At 44.6% G+C, this 26,203-nt stretch overlaps 1 protein-coding gene across 2 annotated transcripts in view; it reads left to right on the forward strand.

Annotated features, from left to right (window-relative positions):
• The window catches only part of USP10 (ubiquitin specific peptidase 10), an 83,521-nt gene that overhangs the window by 13,677 nt on the left and 43,641 nt on the right, over positions 1–26,203 (forward strand). For both annotated transcript variants that reach the window (XM_016930295.4, XM_009431337.5), the window contains exon 2: positions 23,285–23,353. In XM_016930295.4, coding sequence (XP_016785784.2) covers positions 23,285–23,353 — 69 coding nt within the window. The remainder of the gene's footprint in view (positions 1–23,284; positions 23,354–26,203) is intronic.

Consider the following 26,203-nt stretch of genomic DNA (forward strand, 5'->3'; position numbering starts at 1 on the left):
CCCGAGACCCTCTGTCTGTAGACAGGCTCGCCCCCTTTGTCCCTGTGGTTTGCTCCCCTACTTTCAGTGAGTCTCTTTGCCTGGGCCATCTTCTTAGGCCCACTTTACCCACCTTTAAAATTGCGCCCTCCTTCATACTTGTCACCCTGTCTCCTTGCTCCCTCTCCAGAGCACTTCACACCTAATACCCTACATACCCGCTATCCTGACATGTGTATCTGGTTCACTCTCGTCCTCCCCCAATGTAAGCTCCTTGAGGCCCCATTGTAAGCTCCTTGAGGGCAGGGGTTTTTGTTTGCTTTGTTCACTGCTGGGGCCCCTAGTCCTAGAATGTGGTGAGTGCTCAGTAAATATTTATTAACAAACACATTCATGAAAGACATACCACAGTGGACATATTCAGAAGCCCACAGTCAGGTGTGGGAAAGAAGCTAGGGAATCAACTGTTAGGATCCAGAATTAGAGAGACCATCACAGGAGAGTCCCCGGGGACACCTTGGCTCATGTTTGTGAGGAAAATATTTCACAAAGATGAGCCTTTGGAACTGAGTTCTATAGTTTGCAGAGTCAGCCGGGCCAGCAGGGTCCCAAGAGAAGGGCGCCCAAAGCAGAAAGACCTGGCGTGTGCCGTGTCCCTGAAGTGCATTTGGGACGTGGAGAGTTGTCGGGGCTGCAGCACTGGGGGTTGGCTGGGAAGATGGATGGGTGCGTCTTGTAGGCTCTGCTAGAGCCTTTTAGCCTGAAAAGTTCTGGGAGACTAGAAAGGCTTTTCCTGGGCACCAGAATAGTAAGGTTCAGTTGAGAGACAGCTCTGTGGTGGCCACATGCAGTTTGGAGGGTGAGGGGTGAGCACAGAGGCGGAGGTAGATTGTTGCAGAGACCCAGTTGAGAAGCGTGGAGGGCTTGAACAGTGCCTAGAGGAGGGGCAGGCCTTAGGGTGGTGGGAGGTGGGTGGTTGGCGGGAGCCAGCTCGTTGTGGTGTGTTCATGGTATAGTAGTTTCTTCCTTAAAATGTGGAAGGATACTTGTTTAGTAAAATGTTTTTCCCACTTCTTCCTCTTTTTTAAAGATGGGGTCTGGCTCTGGCATCCAGGCTGGAGTGAATGGCACAATCGTAGCTCACTCCCTGCACCATCTAACTCCTAGGCTCAGGCCATCCTCCCTCCTTAGCCTCCCAAAATGCTGGGGCTACAGACGTGCGCCACCATGCATGGCTTTGCATTTCTTATATTGTTGAATGTTTTTCCATTAAATATTTTCCTTTGCGATTGTTGTTTTTTTTTTTAGATCTCAAGAGCCTTAACTTAATCTTCAGCATTGTTTTTTAAGGACTGCAGCGTATTCACAAGTTATAGTTTATGCATACTAAAAATGGTAATGTTTGGCAGGTTTTTTTGGTCCAATTTTTAGTTGTTAGTTGTGAATTTATCTTATTTCCTAGAGCAAATTAAGCACATTATTGTAAACTGGAAGATGAACGTCCTTAATTCATTGATTATTTTTGGGGTGAAGGGAGAGAGATATTTTGCTAAGGGATATTAAGAAGATACTTAGTGGATATTTAAAACATGAATTTTTAAAAATTTTAAAAGTAATATCAAAAACAAGTTCTACATATGAAATGTTTGAAAAATATTTAAAAAGGTCTGTTTATTATTATTATTATTATTATTATTATTATGATTATTTTTTGAGATGGAGTCTTGCTCTGTCGCCCAGGCTGGAGTGCAGTTCACAGTCTCGGCTCACTGCAACCTCTGCCTCTCGTGCTAAAGCGATTCTCCTGCCTCAGCCTCCTGAGTAGCTGGGACTACAGGCATGCACCACCATGCCTAGCTACTTTTTATATTTTTTAGTAGAGATGGGGTTTCACCATATTGGCCGGTCTGGTCTCGACCTCCTGACCTCAAGTGATCTGCCCGCCTAGGCCTCCCAAAGTGCTTGGATTACAGGCGTGAGGCACCACTCCCGGCCCATTTATAAAATATCAATGAGCTGACTTATGTTTGGTGAAGGCCAACTATTTCAGCTATTGCTGTAGATATCCAGGAAGATAACCAAAGCATCCTTACCTTTGTGTATAATGGATAGCTAAGGCATAAGAAACAACTGGGCACGTTACAAGATGTGTAATTAAGTGCGGAATTATGTGGTGCATGTGGCAGGTTCTTTTGTAGTAATTCAGAGAATGAAGATGGGTAATGAGCTAGTCTTGAGAAGGAATAGGATCTCCGCCTCCCAAAGTGCTGGGATTACAGGCACGAGCCAGTGAGTCCACCTGGGTGACCTTACTACTTTATATGAATCCTCCGGTCACTGCTGCCCAACTAGCCTTTTATCTCCCTTTTTGCTTACCCCATTTATGTGTTAGGGTGCCCTCCCTTTTTTTAAAAAAAACAAACAAGTAGAGCTCAGCTTTCTAACTGGCTTACACCATAAACTAGAGATTTAGTGGCTCATGTAACTAGAAATTCCAGAGGCAGGTCAGGCTTCAAAGTTGGTTTAATTCAGCCGTTTAGTTACAGTTTTGAGGACCTGGCTTCTTTTCATTTTTTCACTTTTCATTTCTTCATCTTTTCATTCTGCCTGTCAGTATTATCCCAGGGCTAGTTTCCCCCACGATGGCGGAATGGCCACAGCAGTTTCAGGCTTCACATTTGGGCACAGCCTCCGTCACACCAGCCTGACCAAGAGAGTGAGTGTGCATCCCCGAATTTTAGGCAGTGTCCTGAGCTTCGTGCCCTTTGGGTCGTCCCTCAACCAGAGCACTGTGGCGAGGAGGGTGGTATGCCAAGCAGGGCTCCCATCTGGCCTGGGGGTGGGGGTGTGTTGACTTCTGAACTGGGTGACCACTGTCCCACAGGGTAAGAAGGGGAGCTGGCCAGTTCGCTACTGTCCCACATGAGCGTAATGTCTCTCCCCCCTCTCCTTTTCCAGATATGCCAGTTCCTCCTGGACTCCTCAGACTGGAAGATTGTCCTTTCTCCTTGGCAAATCATCTGTACTATCTGATTGCATCTTACAGTCTTCTTTAAATATTATTGTTCCTTAACTGTTAATGTGTCTGTGCCTTGAGGTCAGCCTCAGGTTCCAATCCTGTTCCATTTTGTTTGGGGAATCTCAGGCAAGGTTGGTTTCTCTGAACTTTTAAAGTTTTTTCATCTTCATTCAGCAAATCTTTATTAGATTCTTAGTATTGTGCTTCAGTGGACGAAATACAGACTGACACAAGGAGATAACAGTTCATTCACAGAGACATAGGTAAATGAGAATTACTATGAAATATGAACAGTGCTTTGGCAGAAATAGGGTTTAGAAACACTTCCTGAGGAGGTGATGCCTGCGTTGAGCTTTGAAGGACAAGTAGGACTTCTTCAGAGCATGGGGGAAGAGGGAGCTGCCTGCACAAAGGCTGATCAGCAGAATAATGAATAAATGCATAGTTACTGGGATCTTAGGTGCACGACCTTCGGCAAGGTTGGTAGGCAAAGACGCCCATTACACCAAGTTGTAGAGTGAAGATTCTACCTTTATATACACCTTACAGTTACATGGGGAGTGACCGCATGTCCTGGTCTAAACTTATCCCAGCATAATTCATCATAATGATCCTTTCACTCTGAGATATGCCTCTAATTTGGATGATAAATGGTTACGCAACTTAAAATAGAAGTCCAGAGCCATAGGGACAGTCAACTGTGATAGCAGTGTGCTTGCTTCATAGTAGAGCCTTGGGATTACATGAGATAGAGCATAGCAGTGCTTCTCAAACTTAAAAGTCTGTTGAGAATCAGCTGCGGGTCTTGTGAATGTGCACATTTAGATTCAGTACACTTGGGGTGGGCCCTGTGCGCTGTCTGAGCTCCTAGGTCATTCCTAGGCTGCTGGCCTGGTGACCTCACTTTGAGTAGCAGGTAGTATTGGGCTTCGGGAGCTTCAGAGGGTCTGTGAAGTTCTGAAATCATAGGCAGAAATGTGTGTACATGCATTCTTTAGGGGGTGGGCCTAATTCCCTTACATCAGTTTCTCAGGAGGTCTGCTGCCACCCAAAAAAGATTAGGAATCCTCCCTTTTAGAAATTTTGTGCAGATTAAATGAAGTATGTTGATTAAATGCCTTTAACATTGTCTAGAGCATAATGGACATTCAGTATACACTAGCTGTATGTCCTCCTTCCCTGACCCCAGTTCTCTGAAGGCAGGACACATTGCTTAGACATTTTAAACTGCTTTTTAATGTCCTTTTTATGTCATTGGTGCTCAATAAGTGTCGATTTAGCTTGGTGACAAGCTGTTTGGTGACTGTGAGCCATTCTGTCAGCATTTGCTAGTCTCTTAGGTGCCAAGCATTTTACTAGGTAGATAGGAGGAGGCCACTACCTACGTTATTGCAGATACCCAGGCATAGGTGGAGTCATCAGGGCCTGTGCTGGATAGTAACTGTAGAACTGAAGAGGAGATGCATCACTTCTTAGTAATCTTCCTGAGTTATGTGTGTTCAGGAAAGTGCTTCTACTGCCTTTGATTCATTGAGGTCCCAGTCTCTGGTTCTCAGGTGTATGTGATTTCAGTACGGATTAATTTACTGTAATGCTTAATTTAATTCATTCAGTTGCTATTCTTGCCAAATGCAGTTTTTCTGAACATTTTGATATTTTGTTGAGATGGTCCCAGAAATTTGGGATTCGTGATCACGTTAGGGTATTTGTGATGGAAAGGGTATATAATTTATGGTATTTTCAAAGTTCCTTACCTAAGAGATTGGAAGAACAGTGATGAGAGAGAGATTGGAAGATTACTTGTCTTATAGAGTTGTAGATGCTTCAGAGAACTTGACTACATTGCGAAGGGAAAATCTTGGATTGGAAGGTTATTTTTGAGAAAGTGGAGTGTTGGTAGTGAAAGTTAGATTTCAGTGAATTAAAAGCAAATGAGAGATGAGTTTAATTACAAAAGAAATGTCTTTTGTTCAGAAGACATTTCTGAAGAGTTGCTTGTGAGTTAATTTATTTTATTGAGACAGGATTGTACTCTGTGACCCAAGATAGAGTGCAGTGGTGCAATCATGGCTCACTGCAGCCTCAAAGTTATTGGCTCAAGGGATCCTCCCTCCTCAGCCTCCTGAGGAGCTGGTACTGCAAGTGTGGGCCACTGTGTTTGGCAGGAGTTTAATTTTTCTGTCATATTACTTCTAATTTAGTTGCATTATAGTTTTTCTTCTGGCCGGGTGCGGTGGCTCACGCCTGTAATCCCAGCACTTTGGGAGGCCAAGGCTGGTGGATCACCTGTCAGGAGTTCAAGACCATCCTGGCCAACATGGTGAAACCCTGTCTCTACTGAAAATACAAAAATTAGCCCAGGCATCGTGACACATGCCTGTAATACCAGCTACTCGGAGGCTGAGGCAGGAGAATTGCTTGAACCCAGGAGTCGGAGGTTGCAGTGAACTGAGATTGCGCCACTGCACTCCAGGTTGGGCAACAGAGCGAGACTGTCTGACAAAAAAACAAAAAAAAAGTTTTTCTTCTTTTAGTTTTGTTGTTGTTGTTGTTGTTGTTGTTGTTGTTTTTGAGAAGGAGTCTTTCTCTGTCACCCAGGCTGGAGTGCAGTGGTGCAATCTCAGCTCACTGCAACCTCCACCTCCTGGGTTCAAACGATTCTCCTGCCTTAGCCTCCCGAGTAGCTGAGATTACAGGCGCCCGCCACCGCACCCAGCTAATTTTTGTATTTTAGTAGAGACTATGTAGGTCAAGCTGGTCTCGAACTCCTGACCTCAAATGATCCACCCGTCTCGGCCTCCCAAAGTGCTGGGATTACAGGCATGAGCCACCGCGCCCGGCCAGTTTAGTTGTTGTTGTTGTTTTTGCCTTTATTAACTTGTTAATGATCAGTAAACCCTTAAAAGCACTAAAAGAGTTCCCATTTTAAAGACATCTGGATGTTGTTCATCAGCTTTATATAGTGAGTAATTATCTCAAATTATTTTATAATTTCTTTTTTAACTGGGAGGCATAACTGAGTGGAGAAGTAGCTCCCCTCATCCTCCTGTTTTCTGCTTAGTTTCTCCCACCTCCTCAGTTGCCTGTAGTGATGGAGCTTTTTCTTGGATCACGGGAATGCCCCTACACAGTGATTCTAAACTCCAACTGTAAGTCAGAATCACACAGGAAGTGTTTAAAATGCTAAATGAGGCCTGGACTCCACCCTAGACCACTGAAGCCAGAATTGTTGCAGGTGTGGCCTGAGGATGCTCTGATTCTAAGGTGTGGCCAGGTTCGAGGACTGTTGTCTTAGGCCTTTGTCCAATATGGTTTATGCTGCTCCCCTGCTAGGTGAGTACCACCGCGGATTGGTTACCTGCTTTTATGTGGAAAATAGAATATAGGAAGCCGATTGGGTGGAAAACATCTCTTCTAGTGTATGTAGGTCCCATAAGGGGGACTTTGAAGTCTGGAGTTAACAGTTTTCTAATAAAAGATTTCAGACCATATCCAGGAACTTAAATACATAATTAAAGAGTGGAATGCAAATTATTAGGATTTTTGCTGGTAAAGCAAGCTATAGTTGCATAATTTAAATCTTTGGAGGGCATGTTTGGACAGATCATTAGGTGAAGGTTAAATTGAGACAGCAAACAGTGGATTCCTTCCTTAGCTAGTATACCTCTTTTTGCATTCTTTTATTTTCAACAGATAGTAATTTTGCAGCTTTTTACTTCTTCAACCAAACCTTCTAAGTAACTTTGCTTTCCATTAACAACAAAGCCGCTCATTAAGGTGGAAGTTCTGTGCTTGATCTTAACACCGGAAGGAGAGGAGTCTATTTACCAGCTAATGTAAGTACTTCTCATTAGACAGTCCTAGATTTTCTAGGAGATTTGAAGAGTCTGCTGACAGTGGCCAGCAAATCAGAGGAAAATCATTTCTGTAGCTAGGTTCTTTTTTCATGGATGTCCTTTAAAAGGAAGCTCTGCTGTAGCGATGTGCGTTCCTTCCTGGCAGGTGGCCTTCAGTAGCTGGCCTTTTGTTGGTCCGGTTCCAGCATATTTTATTAAGTGAAAAATCCTGTAGAACAGATGGCACTTACAAGTGTCTGCCCATGTAGCACTCTGTTTAATGAAATACTATAGTTTTGCTTCATTGTTTTTGGCAGTAATTGTCTTTGTGTGGAGTTTGAGTACATGGTCCGAGAAGCTCGGCAGTAATAAAGGTTGAGCCAGGCAAGAATCATCTGAAGTGACTGAGTAATGATGGGACAGAGGCTTCAGAGTGGTGCACAGTTAAATTGAAAACAGATGCAGAATAAAAAGATGATGCACAATTTTTTTTTTTTTTTTTTTTTTTTTTGAGATGGAGCCTCGCTGTGTTGCCCAGGCTGGAGTGCAGTGGTGCGATCTTGCCTCACTGCAAGCTCCACCTCCTGGGTTCACGCCATTCTCCTGCCTCAGCCTCCTGAGTAGTTAGGACTACAGGTGCCCGCCACCACACCCAGCTAATTTTTTGTATTTTTTAATAGAGATGGGGTTTCACCGTATTAGCGGGTATGGTCTTGATCTCCTGACCTCATGATCTGCCCACCTCGACGTCCCAAAGTGCTGGGATTACAGGCCTGGGCCACCGCGCCCGGCCAATGATGCACAATTTTTTTTTTTTTTTGGGAAGGAGTCTCGCTCTTTTGCCCAGGCTGGAGTGCAATGGCGCGATCTCAGCTCACGGCAACCTCCGCCTGCCGTATTCAAGCTATTTTCCTGCCTCAGCCTCTCGAGTAGCCGGGAGTACAGGTGCCCGCCACCATGCCTGACTAATTTTTGTATTTTTAGTAAAGACTAATTTTTGTATTTTTAGTAAAGACTAATTTTTGTCACCACTGGCCAGGCTGGTCTTGAACTCCTGACCTCAGATGATCCACCTGCCTGGGCCTCCCAAAGTGCTGGGATTACAGGTGTGAGCCGCCATGCCCGGCAATGATGCACAATTTTTAAGATGATGTTGTGTAGCACTGGGAGGTCTTTGGACCAAGGAATGTGAAACTAAAAATCCCAAAGTGTGGATGCCTACAAATAGAGTGTACTGAGGAATTCTTCTTCCGTAGATGAGAGATTAACAAATAGAGTGTACTGAGGAATTCTTCTTCTGTAAATGAAAGATTACAACTGTGGCCATTGGTCTTCAAGAGCTTTGATTATGGTACTGCTTCATCTGCTTTACATAGATTGTGCATAACAATTTTTAAAAAGTCAACCTTATTGAAGTATAATTTAATACAATAAATGTGCCCATTTTAAGTTTGCAGTTCGAGGTTTTTTGTCTTTGTTTTTCAGACAAGGTCTTGCTCTGTCTCCCAGGCTGGAGTGCAGTGGTGTGATCATAGCTCACTGCAGCCTTGACCTCCTGGGTTCAAGCCATCCTCCTGCCTCAGCCCTCCCAAGTAACTGGGACTACAGGCATGTGCCACCAAGTCTGGCTTTGTTTTGTTTTGTTTTGTTTTGTTTTAGAGATTGAGTCTTGCTCTGTTGCCAGGCTGGAGTGCAGTGGCGTGATCACAGCTCACTGCAACCTCCGCCTCCCGGGTTCAAGCAATTCTCCTGCCTCAGCCTCTCGAGTAGCTGGGACTACAGGCACACGCCGCCACACCTGGCTAATTTTTTGTGTTTTCGTAGAGACAGGGTTTCACCATGTTGCCCAGGCTGATCTTGAACTCCTCTCAAGTGATCCTCTCACCTTGGCCTCCCAAAGTGCTGGAATTACAGGCTGGGAGCCATCACACCCAGCCCAGTTTGAGTTTTGACAGATGTATACACCAAAGTAGTAACTACTACCACACTCCAGATATAGAACATTTCCATTGCTCAGAGAGTTTCTTCATGCCCCTTTGCCATGAATCCCCACCTTGTCCAGGCAGCTAGTGGTCTGCTTCTGTCACTATAGGCTAAGAAAGTTTGCCTTTTCTAGAATTACATTGGCGCAGAATTACACAAACTGTACTCTTTTGTTTGGTTACCTTCACCTGACCCAACTATTTAGATTTAGCCATTTTGAGTGTTGAGTTCCAGCCTTTTCAGTACTGGGTAGTATTCCTTTGTGGATGTCCCACAGTTTGCTTGTCTCTTTCCTCTTGATAGACATTTTTGTTGTTCCCACTGTTTGAATCTGCTGTTCACATTCATGTACAAGTGTCTGTGTGGACATAGGTTTTCATTTCTTGTGCGTAAAATGTGGTAAGCGTATATTCTATTCTGTAAGAGACTGCAAGGCTTTTTCAAAGCGGCCATGCCGTTTTCTATCTGCACCAGCAGTGTATGAGAATGCTTCTTCTCTGTCCTCACCAACATTTGATATTGTCAGTCTTCTTTTTTTGAGACAGAGTCTCACTCTGTCTTCCAGGCTGGAGTGCAGTGGTGTGATCTTGGCTCACTGAAACCTTCACCTCCCAGGTTTAAGCAGTTCTCCTGCCTTAGCCTCCCGAGTAGCTGGGATTACAGGCAGACTCCCCCACGCCCAGCTAATTTTTGTATTTTTAGTAGAGATGGAGTTTCACCATGTTGGCCAGTCTCGAACTCCCTAACCTCAAGTGATTCGTCCGCCTCGGCCTCCCAAAGTGCTGGGATTACAGGTGTGAGCCACTGCGTCCGGCTCAGTCGTCTTAATTTTATAGTACATCAATTTAAAAGATAATTTTTTGTCCCTAGGAACATGAGTTCCTGTCATTGACAGCAAAGTGAAACTGAGTACAAATAGGTGGTTCTTAGTGAAATGTGCCCAGAAAGACAGTTTGAGCAGAAAGGAGGGACCAAGAAATACAGGATGCATGCCTGCTTCACACTGGAAACCGGTGGTCTTATTTGAGGGTCAAAGATGGGGGGTGGGGAATAAAGTCGATTTTAAAAGGATTGACCGGCTCCGATACCTTCTGATCACATCCCAGGTTTGTTTTTTTTTTTTGGCCTTTTTTCCCCCTTATACACTTAAGATTTTGAAAAGTGGTTTCTCTTTAGCTTGGGAAATGGATCACATGGTAATTGTTAATGATTTTTCTTTAGGTCAAAATAGGTGTTCCTTTAAAGTGTTCTGTGAAGCTTAATTCACTTACGTTGAATAAGTCTTATATTTTAAAATAGAAGTTTAAGTGTTATACTTTAAAAATAAGTGTTATTTCTTGATTATATTTATTTGAAGATTATATTTGAGAATGAAAGATGTACTCCTAGCTGGAATATCTCTGGTGATAATAAAAACATGAGAATAAAAACCATTCAGAGTGATCAAGTTAAGACTGTCAGCCCACTGACGCCTGGGAAGTCACAATGATTGCTATGTAGTTTGGAGAAATTATTCCTTATCCTTAGATAAGCTTTTTATTTGTGTGGGTTTTTTCATCTTCCTCTTCCTGAATTCATTTGTTCAACAAAGCTAGTTTGAGCACCTACTCTATGCCAAGTCTACTGCATTAACTTCTGGCTAGACAAAGATGGATCTAACTCGATTCTTGTACTTTAAAGAAATCAGCTTTATGGAGGTACAACGTATGTGCGGTTAATTTCACCCATTTAAAGTGTATATTTCCATGAATTTTAACAGATGTATACATTTGTGTAATCACCTCCACAATCAAGACACCAGTTCTGTCATTCCCCAGAATGACGTTGAGCCCCCTTGCAGCCTCTTCTTTTGTTCGTCCTTGGCCCCAGCAAAGATAGAACTGCTTCTGTTACAGTTTCTTTTTTATTGGTTTCATCTTCCATTTCTTTTTTTCTTAAGGTCAGCACCAAGGTGATTGTAATGAATATGAAAGTAGGTGGAATCTTGAACTTCTGCTAGGGCTATCCCAGATAAAGTTGACTGAATTTACTCCCTAATTTATCTGCTCTGTTTCATACAATAGCAATTTTACACAGCAAGTTATTCAATAATGAGGGCTATCTATATTACCTTGCTATTTAGTACTAGTTAAGAGCAAAGCGAGTTACAATTTAACGGCCATTTTGTAATACAGTTCTAATATAGACACAGGACTGGAAAGTTGGTAAAAGTGGGTTTCTGTTAAGTGAATCATGTTTTCTAATTTGGAGATTCAATCTGAATTCAATCTAAAATTTTTGAAGGAAATTTTAGCTCGGAATCTCCATGAAAGCACTTAATATACAGCCAACCTGTTAAAAACCATACTTTGAAAGGTAAAATGATTACTTTTTGATAGCACTTTAATAGTAGAAATAGAATATACAAACAGGGAAGTAGACACTCAATTGCAGTACTTTGACATTTGAGTTTCAAGGAGAGAGGCTGCCTGTGAGAGTGACTTTGTGATAGTTTGTCTACTTTGTTCCCTTCTCAGGACCTCTTTGCCCCAAGAAAGTAAAGCAAAATTTTGCTATAGCCCTATTAGTGAGGGAACAAAACTTCTCTTCCTCCTTCTTCCTTTGTCTGCTTCTGCCATTTGTAACACTTAGTGCAGCTTGCAGTTGGCTTGCACTGTAATAAAACTGTAAATGTTACCATGCCCTGACCCCTGTGTGTGTTGTGTTCAAAGTTTTACTCTCGTAGTCTCGCATAGTTGAGTGTGGATTGTTGATGCTCAGTGCATGTTGTTAAATTGGCGAACTTCCTGCGGTGCATTCACTAGTTGATGATAGTGTCATCTCCAGATGTCCTCAGAACCACCCACACCACCTTCTGAAGTTGAAAGCACACAATGATTGTTCAGTAGACATCAGCTAGCACCCATAACTTACTGGGCTTTGATTCATAAAGCCTAGTAAAGAAATTAAAATTTTTATTTTGATATAAGTACTGACCTTTTTTAAAACTTTATTGAGATATAATTCACATGCTGTGGAGTTTGTGTATTTGAATAAATATGCATTTCAGTGGTTTTTAGCGTATTCACAGAGTTTTGCAGCTAACACCGTAGTCCATTTTAGAACATTTCATCATCCCCAAAAGAAAGCTCATGTTCATTAGCAGTCACCGCCTCCCGCTCCCCCATTCTCCTCTCCTCCCAGCCCTTGGCAACCATGATCTTTCTGTGTCTGGTAATTTGCCTATTCTTGGCATTTCGTATGAATGGAAGAAACAATTTATGGCTCTTTGTGTGTGGCTTTAACTTAGTATAATGTTTTCAAAGTCATCCTGTTGTAGCATGCATTAGTCTGATGACATTTTCTTTTTCTTTTTCTCTTTCTTTTCTTTTTTCTTTTTTGAGATGGAGTTTTGCTCTTGTTACCCGGGCTGGAGTGCAGATGGCACGATTTCCGCTCACTGCAACCTCTGCCTGCTGGGTTCAAGCAATTCTCCTGCCTCAGCCTCCTGAGGAGCTGAGATTAGAGTCGCCTGCCACCATGCCCGGCTAATTTTTTTGTGTGTTTTTAGTAGAGACAGGGTTTCACCATGTTGGCAGTCTGTTCTCTGACTCCTGACCTCAGGTGATCCACCCGCCTCGGCCCCCCAGAGTGCTGGGATTACAGGTGTGAGCCACCGTGCCCGGCCTGTCTGACGACATTTTCAAACCCGTGTTTCTTAATCCTTTTTAGATCCAAGAGATCCTTTTGGAGATGGGAAGAATTTTAGAAGTTGTCTGGTCCAACATACCTTCATTTTGTAGATGAGATTAAGGCTTTAATCACGCCAAACAGTCTATTGCTCTTTTCATGTTTCCCCAGATTCAGCTTATTTGGATCAGGAGAAGAGGGAGAATACTTTATACTTCTCAGCTTCTTGTGTATTTGACTGTGACCTGGTTATACCATTTGCCACTGTGAGGCTTAGCTGTGCATCTGTGAATGGGAGATTGTTCTTAGAGATTGGTCATAGTTGTCCACCTGCCTCGGAAACTGCAGGTACAAATGCAGCAGCAAAGTATTTACATTCTTACTTCAGGGCCGATCTCCTATTTCTATCAGTCCTTTTGAAGGCAGAGAATGTTAATTTGGAACAACCTGCATATTTATTCAGATTCCCGGAGAGATGAAACTTTCAGAATGCTGTGCTGCAGCGCCCCCTAGTGCCGCGCTGTACTGATAGTCCCCAGTGTCTCCTGAAGCCGAAAGTGGTGTTTCCCGCAGTTCCGGCGGGAGAGCTGTAGCCAGCAGGTTGTGCAAGTGAACATTAGACATCTTTTCTCCTTCTCGCCTTCCTTGGGCTGAGATGGAGGAATGTGTCTTTATTTCTGAGGGCAAGGTCTTTGTTTTTCCTTTAGCAGGAACACTGGTTTTCCCACTTCGTCTAAACCTTTGCCCAGGGTTTCTAAACTCAGGCCCCCTGAGGGCCGTGGTGGCCTCCACACACCTCCAGAAGGTAAACTGAGCCAGCTTAGCCAACAGGCTGTGCTTCAGGGAGGAAGGTGTGTTTTGTTCCCATCCCTGCTGTGGTGTGGGCTTGCCCCCCTTTTCTCGAAGTGTTTCTTGTATATTTTTTTCCACATCCTCTTGAGAAAGGATCAGAAAGTAAAGATGTGAACAGTGAGAGTTTTGAAAGCCCGGGATGGAGGCCGGATGGGATATGAGGGGAAGTGGTGGAGGGGAATAAATAGCTGCTCTAGTTCACAGTCTTACTTCCCCTAAAAAGGGGAAGAAATGCCTAAAGCCCTTGTAGTTTGCTCCCCCGAATCGCAGGCATTTCTGTGCCGTCCTGCCCCTGGGCATTTCCTATGCAACCACAGGACGCGGGAAAGGAGCGTTTGTTACTGCTTTCTGATACCTCCTTTTGTTTTTTTTTTTTGTTTTTTTGGTTTTTTGTTTTTGTTTTTGTTTTTGTTTTCAGAGAGCAAAACAAGAAAATTTATTTATTTATTTATTTTTTTTTTTTTCATTTTCTTGACCAATTTTATTTCTTGACATGCCTCTAATGGATTTGTCACTGTTGCTAAGCACAGGTTAATTATCTATAACTTAGAAGGCCCTCTTTTCCCTCTGCTGGTCACCCAGTAGCCTTTCCATTCTGGCCTTTTCCTTCTTTTTTTTTTTTTTTTTTTTCTTTTTTATTGATCATTCTTGGGTGTTTCTCGCAGAGGGGGATTTGGCAGGGTCACAGGACAATAGTGGAGGGAAGGTCAGCAGATAAACAAGTGAACAAAGTTCTCTGGTTTTCCTAGGCAGAGGACCCTGCGGCCTTCCGCAGTGTTTGTGTCCCTGGGTACTTGAGATTAAGGAGTGGTGATGACTCTTAACGAACATGCTGCCTTCAAGCATCTGTTTAACAAAGCACATCTTGCACCGCCCTTAATCCATTCAACCCTGAGTGGATACAGCACATGTTTCAGAGAGCACAGGGTTGGGGGTAAGGTCACAGATCAACAGGATCCCAAGGCAGAAGAATTTTTCTTAGTACAGAACAAAATGAAAAGTCTCCCATGTCTACCTCTTTCTACACAGACACAGCAACCATCCGATTTCTCAATCTTTTCCCCACCTTTCCCCCCTTTCTAGTCCACAAAACCGCCATTGTCTTCATGGCCCGTTCTCAATGAGCTGTTGAGTACACCTCCCAGATGGGGTGGTGGCCGGGCAGAGGAGCTCCTCACTTCCCAGTAGGGGCGGCCGGGCAGAGGCGCCCCTCACCTCCCGGACGGGGCGGCTGGCCGGGCGGGGGGCTGACCCCCCCCCCACCTCCCTCCCGGACGGGGCGGCTGGCCGGGCGGGGGGCTGACCCCCCACCTCCCTCCCGGACAGGGCGGCTGACCGGGCAGAGGGGCTCCTCACTTCCCAGTAGGGGCGGCCGGGCAGAGGTGCCCCTCACTTCCCCGACGGGGCGGCTGGCCCGGCGGGGGGCTGACCCCCCCACCTCCCTCCCGGAGGGGGCGGCTGGCCGGGCAGAGGCGCCCCTCACCTCCCGGACAGGGCGGCTGGCCGGGCGGGGGGCTGATCCCCCCACCTCCCTCCCGGACGGGGCGGCTGGCCGGGCGGGGGGCTGACCCCCCACCTCCCTCCCGGACGGGGCGGCTGGCCGGGCGGGGGGCTGACCCCCCCACCTCCCTCCCGGACGGGGCGGCTGGCCGGGCGGGGGGCTGACCCCCCCACCTCCCTCCCGGACGGGGCGGCTGGCCGGGCGGGGGGCTGACCCCCCCACCTCCCTCCCGGACGGGGCGGCTGGCCGGGCGGGGGGCTGACCCCCCCACCTCCCTCCCGGACGGGGCGGCTGGCCGGGCGGGGGGCTGACCCCCCCACCTCCCTCCCGGACGGGGCGGCTGGCCGGGCGGGGGGTGACCCCCCCCACCTCCCTCCCGGACGGGGCGGCTGGCCGGGCGGGGGGCTGACCCCCCCACCTCCCTCCCGGACGGGGCGGCTGGCCGGGCGGGGGGCTGACCCCCCCACCTCCCTCCCGGACGGGGCGGCTGGCCGGGCGGGGGGCTGACCCCCCCACCTCCCTCCCGGACGGGGCGGCTGGCTGGGCCGGGAGCTGACCCCCCCACCTCCCTCCCGGACAGAGCGGCTGGCCGGGCAGAGGGGCTCCTCACTTCCCAGTAGGGGCGGCCGGGCAGAGGCGCCCCCCCCACCTCCTGGACAGGGCGGCTGGCCGGGCAGGGCTGATCCCCCCACCTCCCTCCCGGACGGGGCGGCTGGCCAGGCGGGGGGCTGATCCCCCCACCTCCCTCCCGGATAGGGCGGCTGGCCGGGAGGGGGGCTGACCCCCCCACCTCCCTCCCGGACGGGGCGGCTGGCCGGGCAGAGGGGCTCCTCACTTCCCAGTAGGGGCGGCCGGGCAGAGGCACCCCTTGCCTCCCGGACGGGGCGGCTGGCCAGGCGGGGGGCTGACCCCCCCACCTCCCTCCCGGACGAGGCGGCTGGCCGGGCAGAGGGGCTCCTCACTTCCCGGTAGGGGCGGCCGGGCAGAGGTGCCCCTCACCTCCCGGACGGGGCGGCTGGCCGGGCGGGGGGCTGACCCCCCCACCTCCCTCCCAGACGAGGAGGGAGGGCGCTCCTCACTTCTCAGACGGGGTGGCTGCCGGGCGGAGGGGCTCCTCACTTCTCAGACGGGGCGGTTGCCAGGCAGAGGGTCTCCTCACTTCTCAGACAGGGCGGCCGGGCAGAGACACTCCTCACATCCCAGGCGGGGCGGCAGGGCAGAGATGCTCCCCACATCTCAGACGATGGGCGGCCGGGCAGAGACGCTCCTCACTTCCCAGATGTGATGGCGGCCGGGAAGAGGCGCTCCTCACTTCCTAGATGGGATGGCGGCCGGGCAGAGACGCTCCTCACTTTCCAGACTGGGCAGCCAGGCAGAGGGGCTCCTCACATCCCAGACGATGGGCAGTCAGGCGGAGACGCTCCTCACTTCCCAGACGGGGTGGCTGCCAGGCAGAGGCTGCAATCTCGGCACTTAGGGAGGCCAAGGCAGGCGGCTGGGAGGTGGTTGTAGCGAGCCGAGATCACGCCACTGCACTCCAGCCTGGGCGCCATTGAGCACTGAGTTAACGAGACTCCGTCTGCAATCCCGGCACCTCGGGAGGCCGAGGCTGGCGGATCACTCGCGGTTAGGAGCTGGAGACCAGCCCAGCCGACACATCGAAACCCCGTCTCCACCAAAAAAATACGAAAACCAGTCAGGCGTGGCGGCGCACGCCTGCAATCGCAGGCACTCGGCAGGCTGAGGCAGGAGAATCGGGCAGGGAGGTTGCAGTGAGCTGAGATGGCAGCAGTACCGTCCAGCTTCGGCTCGGCATCAGAGGGAGACCGTGGAAAGAGGGGAGGGGGAAGAGGGGGGAGGGGGGAGGGGAGAGGGGAGAGGGGAGAGGGAGCTCTCCTGATACCTCCTTTTGACCCCAGTGTTCTGACTCTGGCAGAGTTGCTGAAACCTTAGGGGGCTTCCCAGTCTTTCCTGATGGTATTTGGTGTAGCTGTGGGAAGGGCAGAGTTAGCCGCAGCAGTGTCACAGTTTCTGTAGTGTGGCATGGCTGACAGGGCCTCCAGGTACCTGCTTTTATTTTAGTTTTATGACAGCCACCAATATGTCCTAGGCTCTGCACTTTCTTTGAAATTACAAGAAACGATGAACTTACTCCTGCTTTTTAGTCTCCCGTGTGAACTGAATTGTTCTGTATTTTATCTTGCTCTGTTATGGGCAAAACTAATTCATGTCATCAGTGGCATTTGCCTCTTCACTAGGTTGTAAATCCTGTGAAGTCAGACACAGAGTTATTTTCATCTTTATTTTACCCAAACACCTACAATTTTCCCCCCTCATGTGACAGCCTTTGAAATAAGTTAATCTTCCAGAGGAGAGAAAACACTAAACAGTCAAACATAAGGAGAGGGTAAAGGTTTTCCTCATAACCTCACAATTTTCAGTGTTAGCTTTAAGAAAACAAACAAACAAAAAAACCTCTTTATTTGCAAATAGTTTCAAACTTGAAAAGTTGCGGAAAGAACAATAGTACAAAGAATCCCCAGATGGTCCTTTACCCAGATCCACCTGTTGTTAAGATTAAATCCATTTGCTTAATCATTTGTGTGTGCTGGAGTTCTCTGTCTCCAAATACACACTCGTACAGATACACATACAGACACACAGACATGGGCTAACAAATGCAAATATACAGACATACAATCTTTTTCCAAACCCTTTGAGATTTCAGGGAAGATTACATACACTCTAGCCACTTAATCCTAAATTCTGGAATGTGTATTTCCTAAGAATAGGCATATTCTCTTAAATAACCACAGTAATACGTTACCACTTTCACAAATTTACATTGATGCAGTACTTTTTTCTAACCTGTCCATATTCTAATTTTGGGAGTTGACCATATAATGTCCTTTCTAGAATTTTCCCTTCCAGCACAGGATCCAGTCTAGGGTCAGGAAATGTATTTAGTTATCATGTCTGTAGCTTTTTGTAGTCTGGAAGTTTCCCACAGCCTTTCAGGATATTGACTTTTTTGAACAGCAGTTTCTCCTCCCCTCTTTTGATAAAATTCCTCATTTTACCAAACACCTAAAATAACTTTTGATTGGAAGTTAGGAAGGCTTTTGGAGAAGGAGATGGTGAAACCAGAACATTTTAATAGCAGTTGGCTGTCCTGAATTTCTGTGATAAACTTTTTGGTGTCACAAACATGCCTTGCTTCAACATTTAGTCAGATATCATTTTAGTTAAATAATTGTCACTCACTGGTATTTGCTATAAATATATTGAATAAATTGAATAAATAATTGAATAATTGAATAAATAATTGAAATATATTGAATAAATATTTGGCCTTTTTTTACTTTTTTTTTTTTTATCGCTGTGGCCCAGGCTGGAGTGCAGTGGCGCGATCTCGGCTCACTGCAACCTCTGCCTCCCCGGTTCAAGCGATTCCCCTGCCTCAGCCTCCCGAGTAGCTGGGACTACAAGCATGTGCCACCACGCCCGGCTAATTTTTGTATTTTTAATAGAGACGGGGTTTCACCGTGTTAGCCAGGATGGTCTCAATCTCCTGACCTCGTGATCCGCCCGCCTCGGCCTCCCAAAGTGCTGGGATTACAGGTGTGAGCCACCGTGCCCGGCCTCCTTTTGTAGTTTTATCAAAATTATAATTTATGTCCGTCCACTCACTGGTATTTGCTATTGAAGAAGTATTTGGCCATTTTCCCTTTTGTAGTTTTATCAGCATATCAAAAAATTACCTTTTTTCCTTCCAATAAAGTTGTCATATTCTGTTTTATAAGCAGCACCTCTTCTTTTTTCTTTTTTTTGAGACGGAGTCTTCCTCTGTCATTCAGGCTGGAGTGTAGTGGCACCATCTTGGCTCACTGCAGCCTCCGCCTTCCAGGTTCACGTAATTCTTCTGCATCAGCCTCCCAAGTAGCTGGGATTACAGGCACCCACCACCATGCCTGGCTAATTTTTGTATTTTTAGTGGAGGTGGATTTCACCATTTTGGCTGGGCTGGTCTTGAACTCCTGAAGTCAAGTGATCTGCTCGCCTCGGCTTCTGGAAGTGACGAGATTACAAGCGTGAGCCACCGTGTCTGGCCAAGCAACACTTTGTCTTTTGGAATAGTGTTGATAATAAATGCTTCTTCATTGTAGTGCTTTGAATGATGCATATGATTTTGTTAAATACAAAAATGATGTCTTAACCTTCACATTTGTATGGATTATTTTATTACATCATTCATAATCCATGTTTGAATGGTTACCATGCCAGCTTACTTTGCCAAGAAAGAAATATTTATCGTTTTTCAAAATGTGCATTGCAATTCTAAGAAATTCCATTTTATTCTTAGGATTCCCCTAGCTTGTGATATCGATGACTTGTCTTTTACTGACATTTGATGGTTAACTCCCCAAATAGAGGATTCCTTTATATGTGGTTATTGGGTTGTATCAGAATTCCTGCTTGAGTATAAGTTATATTTGTATTGACACATAGGAAAAAGATACATGTAGTTTATCTGCCATGAGCATATGGGGAATACTCATTGTATGGGAGATGGAAATTCTAATCAAGTTCCCCGGGAGGCTGAGCGCCTTGCAGAGATGCTCTTAAACCCTTGGCACTGACTTCTTAGCCCGTTCCTTTATTTCAGTTATAAAATCGAAAGGACCGGTTTTAAATATTGCTGAAGTGTAACTGCTCACTTTTAAAAGCTCATGCATTTAAGGATTAAAATGTGATTCACGTGTATTTTGATGGAGTTGTTTATTGAGCTATGTGAGCCAGTGTTAAGGAAATTAAGTTGGAGTTCAAAACAGCCGTGGCTAGTGATTTGTCAAGTGTTAAATGATAGTTCAGTGTTGCATAGCTGGTAATCAGCAGTTACTTATGGTGTATTTTTTTGCGTGACATGTTTTCATCAAGTCCTAAGCTGTTGTCAGTGAGATCTTGAAACTAACATGCTTATGAATTTATGTCTGTGCAAAATGGGTGCATTTGAAGAGTTGTAAGGTGATTTCTGTTGTGTTTACTTTTTATGATTAATGTTTTGAAGAAAGTATGTAGTCCCCTCCCAAGAAAACCCTCCAAAAAACGTGCTAGGAAATGCCCTCCACTCCTGTCTGCGTCCACTCAGCGTCCACTCAGTGCTACTGTCCCAAAGGTGAAGGGCCACATTTTTTCTTGTTGATCTTTCCAGTGTCTCTTTATGCAGACACAAATATCTATATTATTAACAAACACAAATATGTTATTATATAGCAACACAGATACTCTATTTTCCTACCTTTTTTACACCGAGAGTGCTTTCTTCTTTTAATAGTATTTTGAAGATCTCTCGCTGTCTGTACCTAAAGTTCTTCCTCATTTTCCCCTAGTTAATTTTGTAATTTGATTGAAGGTACATATCTGTGGAGAAATTATTGACATGAAGTTATAATAAAAACGCTTAAAATCTATAACGTTTTCTCAGATACTTTAAAAATAATTAAGTAAAACTAATAAATTTGAAAATAATAGGAGAAAAAAAATTCAGTGAACCGTTTCTGAGCGTTCCAGCTCATGACTTGAGGGTGTTTGCCGCTGACTCATGCTGAAGCCACTTGGTGTCTGCGTTTGAAACAGGAAGTGTGTGTTAGTGGCTTGGAATCTTGTTTTCTCCTCCTCTCCTCCTCTGCTGCCAAGATTTTTATCAAATCATTTGGATTTGTAGTGTTCTTACTGGATTGACTAGCTCTGAAAACTTTAGGCTGTATGTGAACTGAAATAAGAAAGTGTGCTTAGAAGTATGATTTAAATAAACATGTTTATTTTCCATTGTCTAGGAAGAAAACCTTCCTAAAGAAAATACCTGATAATCCTGCAGAACATTCTGGTTTCTTATGCCTAGGTATCTTCCCCACATTCTGAAGTCAAAGGCCTTTCTTGTTAGTCATAAGATAAAATGGATAACTTTTAATATATAGCATTTCTACCTTTTTTTTTTTTTTTTTGATACGGAATCTCTCTCTGTCAGCAGGCTGGAGTGCAGTGGCTCAGTCTCGGCTTGCTGCAACCTCCACCTCCCGGGTTCAAGCGATTCTCCTGCATCAGCCTCCTGAGTAGCTGGGACTACAGGTGCATGCCACCATGCCCGGCTAATTTTTTGTATTTTTAGTAGAGACGGGGTTTCACCGTGTTAGCCAGGATGGTCTCGATCTCCTGACCTCATGATCCGCCCACCTCGGCCTCCCAAAGTGCTGGGATTACAGGTGTGAGCCACCGCTCCCGGCCTCTACTTTTTTTTTTTTTTTAACTGCTCGTTGCAGAGCAGGGCTATACCCCATAGGCAATGTGCACAGAGTACCCACGTTTCTACTATTGATATTAAACAAAACAGCATGATTTTAGTTTATTTGTTCTTAATATTTGCATTAAACTTCACAGCTGCCGTGCGTTTCTTGTATTTTACTTCTTTATCATTCTTGTATTTCTCGAATTCATTTTCTGGAATTCTTAAGCAGTTTCCTTTCCTCCCCCCAAGAAAAAGGTGTATGTGACAGAAAGTGTTCTTTCTCTTTTGCACTTGAAAAGTAATTTATAGAATTCTATGAAAAAATCCTCTGGCATTCTAGGAACAAAATCCGTTTTTCTCGAAACTTTCAAAATGTTGCCCCATTGCCTTCCATAGCTTTGTTTATTTTGCTATTAAGACGTTCTGTTGAGTTTTTTAATTTAGTGATTTAAAATTAGTAATTAATTTCCGCGAACACTTTCATGATCTCTGATAGCTCTTTTTTTGTGTGTGATAGTCTGTGCTAATTTTTTCTGCTTCCTTTTAGCCTATAGAATTTTCCCTTCCATTGCTTTGAGGGTTTCTTAGTGAAATTCATATCATCTTTTCCCAGTGTTGGTGATGAGAAGAAGGTGTAACCTTCTATATTCTTCACTGAAAAGTGACGGTATTTCAGAAGATCATTTCTGAACCATTTTGAGGCTCTGTTTATTTTCACTGTTACCGTCAATACATAATTTCTTTGTTGACTTTTGCAAGTATGTGTAAATATTATATGAAAACTTTTTTGTTCTTAATGTATATTTATAGTTTTGGTAGATGTTGTCAAAGAGCTCTGCAGAAACGTTTTCCCTGTGCATTCTTACCAGTAGGGTATTATATTTAGTGGCCATTTATTCACATTTACAATAATAATGAGTATTATTCATTTATGTAATATTTAGTTACTGGTTATTTTTGAATCACTTGGCTTGTAAATTTCCCTGGAAGCTACTAGACTGTTTAGTTCCATTAGAACAGAGGAACCACACTCTGCTTACCATTTTTATACCCAGTACTGATCATACGTGGGCATTTGTAGGTTCTAAATAATTATTGATTAAATGAATGAATCATTGCTTCTCCGTTGTGGAAATCACTGATTCTTCTCAATGACTTCTTCTTCTTCTTTTTTTTTTTTTTTCTTTTTGAGATGGAGTCTGGCTCTGTCGCCCAGGCTGGGGTGCAGTGGCGCGATCTGAGCTCACTGCAACCTCCGCCTCCCGGGTTCAAGCAATTCTCCTGGCTCAGCCTCCCGAGCAGCCGGGACTACAGGTACACGCCACCACGCCTGGCTAATTTTTGTATTTTTAGTAAAGATGGCGGTTTCACCATGTTGGCCAGGCTGGTCTCGAATTCCTGACCTTAAGTGATTCGCCCATGTCAGCCTCCCAGAGTGCTGGGATTATACGCGTGAGCTACTGCGCCAGGCCTCAATGACTTGTTTCTTGAAGCTCCATGGAGAATATGAACTGGTAGGCACTTGCCAGACTCACATCCATGCAGTTTAACCACTTCGTTTTCCAGAAAATCACATTCTGAATTGTGTGAAATCAGGCTTGCAACAAGGGCTGTGTCTGTCTGATAATATGTGTATCTGTGTATCCTATGGAAACGCATTTTTAAACTAAAAAGTTATATAGATGTTTTTAAAGATCATTAATCAGGATCATTAACATTTTCCTTTTTTGGATTTCCTTGTCTTCCCATTTGAACCACGTTTTCTGCTTTTCTTTAGTATGTTTGGCAGAGAAAGCGGAAATGGAGGTAGTGGCATGAGTCAGCAGAAAGGTAAATGGAACAACTGGCAGTATTTGTGAACCAATAAAAATCTCCTGCAAGCAGGACTCGACAAGTTTGGCATACAAAATTGATTTGTTTCAAAATAAGCTTTATCAGTTTCATAGTATTCTTTGACAATTTGTAGGAAAGGTTCAATAGTATTTCTTTTATATAAACAACCTAGAACTCTTGAGTTGCAGATCCTCTGTTTAATTGAGAAAGGATCTTGGGGGTTATGGCCCAAATGTTGCATTGGATTGTTAAAATATGTAGCATTTTTTCTGAAAGTACATAATTTGTATATTTTATGTGATCAGTGACTCTCTTATTTTTTTCAGTATATTTTTGGAGATTTTAGCCCTGATGAATTCAATCAATTCTTTGTGACTCCTCGATCTTCAGTTGAGGTAAGACAAAACTGTGTTTTAGTGAGTACGTGGGTAGATACAATTAATAGTTATGTTTCTATTTTAATTTGTTTTTTTAAATAAAGAATTCCAATGTAGAGAAAAGTATGGAGACTAATATGAGAAATGCCTCAACCCACGAACTAGATTTGACTGACATTTGATTTGACATTTTGCTGTATTTACTTTATTAGGCTTTGAAAAGCAAATAAAACATTACAGATGCAATTGAAGCCTCCTTTGGACCTCTCTCCCATCTCTCCCCAGAAGTAACTACTCTGCTGAAATTGGGAAATATTGGTCCTGACTGGTTTTCACCTTTTATCATATACGTGTATATCACCATAGTCAATCGTAGTGTTTTATGTGCTTTAAAGTGTCACGTAAATGGTATACTATATTCATTTTGTCGTTTATTTTAAGCTAATGTTGTGTTCTTTAGGCTGAGAAATTTGTCCTTGTTCTTTGATTTCCAGTGCTCAGTACCAGTGACTGAACACACTGCAATTTACTTACATATTTTCCTGTCGAGGGCCATTTAGGTCTCTAGTTCAGCCGTTAAAAATATTGCACTCAATGTATTTTATCATGTCTCCTCGTGCCCCTCTGTGGGCTCCTCCGGGACAGACCTGGGAATGGAATTACTGGGTTCTGTGGACTGAGCCCCTTTAGTTTCACTAGAGACTGCTCGTTTGCTATCTAGGATTTTAACAGTCTTCATTCCCATCAGCAGTGCATGGGAGTTTTCTTGCTTGTATTAAAAAAAAAACCTTGCTAACTGTTGGTGTTGGCATATTTAAAATTTTTGTGAATCTGATGTGTAGTAAATGGACTCTCATTGTTTTAATTTACATCTCCCCGATTACAAACAGCTGGGTACTATTTCATTCTCTTCACATGTCTGCTGGCAATACGGATGTCCTCTGCTGTGAATTACTTGGTTTATATCCCTTGTCCATATTTTTAAATCAAGTAGCTTGTCTTTTTCTTACTGATTTTAGGATTAATCTTTGGTTTTACAGGCATCTGTTCCTAGCATGAGGGCTTTAAGCTTCACATGTTAGGTGAACCCTTTTTGGGGTTGGATTTTTTTGTTGTTGTTGTTGGATAAGAGGAGTACACTTTTAACTTTAATGTCAACTGAATCGATTTTTTTTTCCTTATAGTTTGTGGATTTTTAGTTTTAAAAATATCTTTAGGAAATTCTTCCCATCCTTTAGATAACGAAGACATTTGTCTTGTTTTCTTCTAAAAGTTTTCAGATTTTGTTTTCACGCTTCAGCGTGTAATAAGCTGAAATTGAGGCACTGAATTTTGTATATGTGTGAGGTGGCATCGAACTCCCTGCCCCTGTGGCCCTGGCAGGTGCCTCCTCACCATTCATTGGGAACTCAGCCCTTAGCTGTCCTGTCAGCCCCGTTGGGCAGCGCATCTCCCCTGGTTCCGAGTGTGCTATTCTGTGGGCCTATTGCTTGTCTCTCTATAAACACCACACGTTTTATTTTATTTTTTTATTTCTATTTTTTCTTTTCTTTTCTTTTTTTCGAGACAGGGTCTCACTCTGCCCAGGCTGGAGTGCAGAGTGCAATCACAATTCACTGCAACTTTGACCCCCCGCCCCGCCTCAGGGGGGGTTCTCACGCTTCAGCCCCTGAATAGCTGGGATTACAGGTGTGTGCTGCCAGGCCTGGGTAATTTGTGTGTGTGTGTGTGTGTGTGTGTGTGTGTGTGTGTGTTTAAGGGGATTTTGTATTTTTTCCCACATCACACCGATGTAACCATACGTTTTAGTTGCTACAGGTTTTCTCAAGTGTGTACACATGTGGATGGGTGGGTCCCTGTTTGCAAGTGAGTAGACAAAAACTTGAGTTTTCATGTGATAGGAAAGTGAAAAGTGCACCGTATTTCAAGTCTGAAGGCCTGGAGTCACTTCAGTTCTGCCACTTCCACAGGCTCGCAGGGTTTGGGCACGTTGTTTCCTTTTGGGCCTCCCATTTCTTTTCTCTCTCTTGTTTTTTAAATTGAAAAAATGCAGAATGCTTATTCACGTCACAGAAATGTTGGGAAATCAGCTAATGTGTGGTCCGATAACTAGTGAGTAACAGATGTTAGTAGAAATGGATGAAAAGGGTACAGATGGTAAGTTATGCCAAACCTTTTATTCACAGAAGACGTGACTGTGTCTCATGAAAATGAGCTCGAGCTTCAGAACTCGTAGTGTGTCTGGGCTTATTTGGGCTTTTCTGTTTTTCTTATTTTTGAGCATACGGTGAAGTTTGGAGGGGTATAAAAAGAGTTTATCAAAATCACAGTAACCTGCAAAAGGGAAAATGCAGGGTAATTAACATAATTGGATGGAGTTGTTTTCCCCAATCTTCAGGAATCTGAATTATAATAGCACATGATTACACAGGAACTCACTTTCATGGGGCGGCATGTGGTTGGGCCTGTGGGTGTGTGAGTGGCGAGGGCGTGTCACTTGGACCTGTGGGTGTGTGAGTGGCGAGGGGAAGGCGTGTCACTTCCACAGTACAGTTTGGCCTTTTATCTCTCAGGTAACATAATTGCCGCTCAAACGTGCAGTGTTTCTACCATGTGGCTGTGGCATGAGTTACAATCTAGTCGAATTTTTCATATGCTTTTTCTCGGTTGTTAGAAGCTTGATAAAACATTGTTTTCTCTACTTGGGGCCATGAATTGAAAAACCAAAATTAAGAAATGTGGGATGTTAAGATGAAAGAGCATTCTGCCTTCCTGCAGAAGCGCCTCCTGCCAGCAGAGGGTTGCTTTGTCTTTTAGTTTGCTTGCTTGGCAGCTTGCCACTGGCAAGATAAGGTGGCTAGTAATTTA

Source organism: Pan troglodytes, chromosome 18, assembly GCF_028858775.2.
Source record: "Pan troglodytes isolate AG18354 chromosome 18, NHGRI_mPanTro3-v2.0_pri, whole genome shotgun sequence".
In the NCBI taxonomy this organism is placed as follows: Eukaryota; Metazoa; Chordata; class Mammalia; order Primates; family Hominidae; genus Pan; species Pan troglodytes.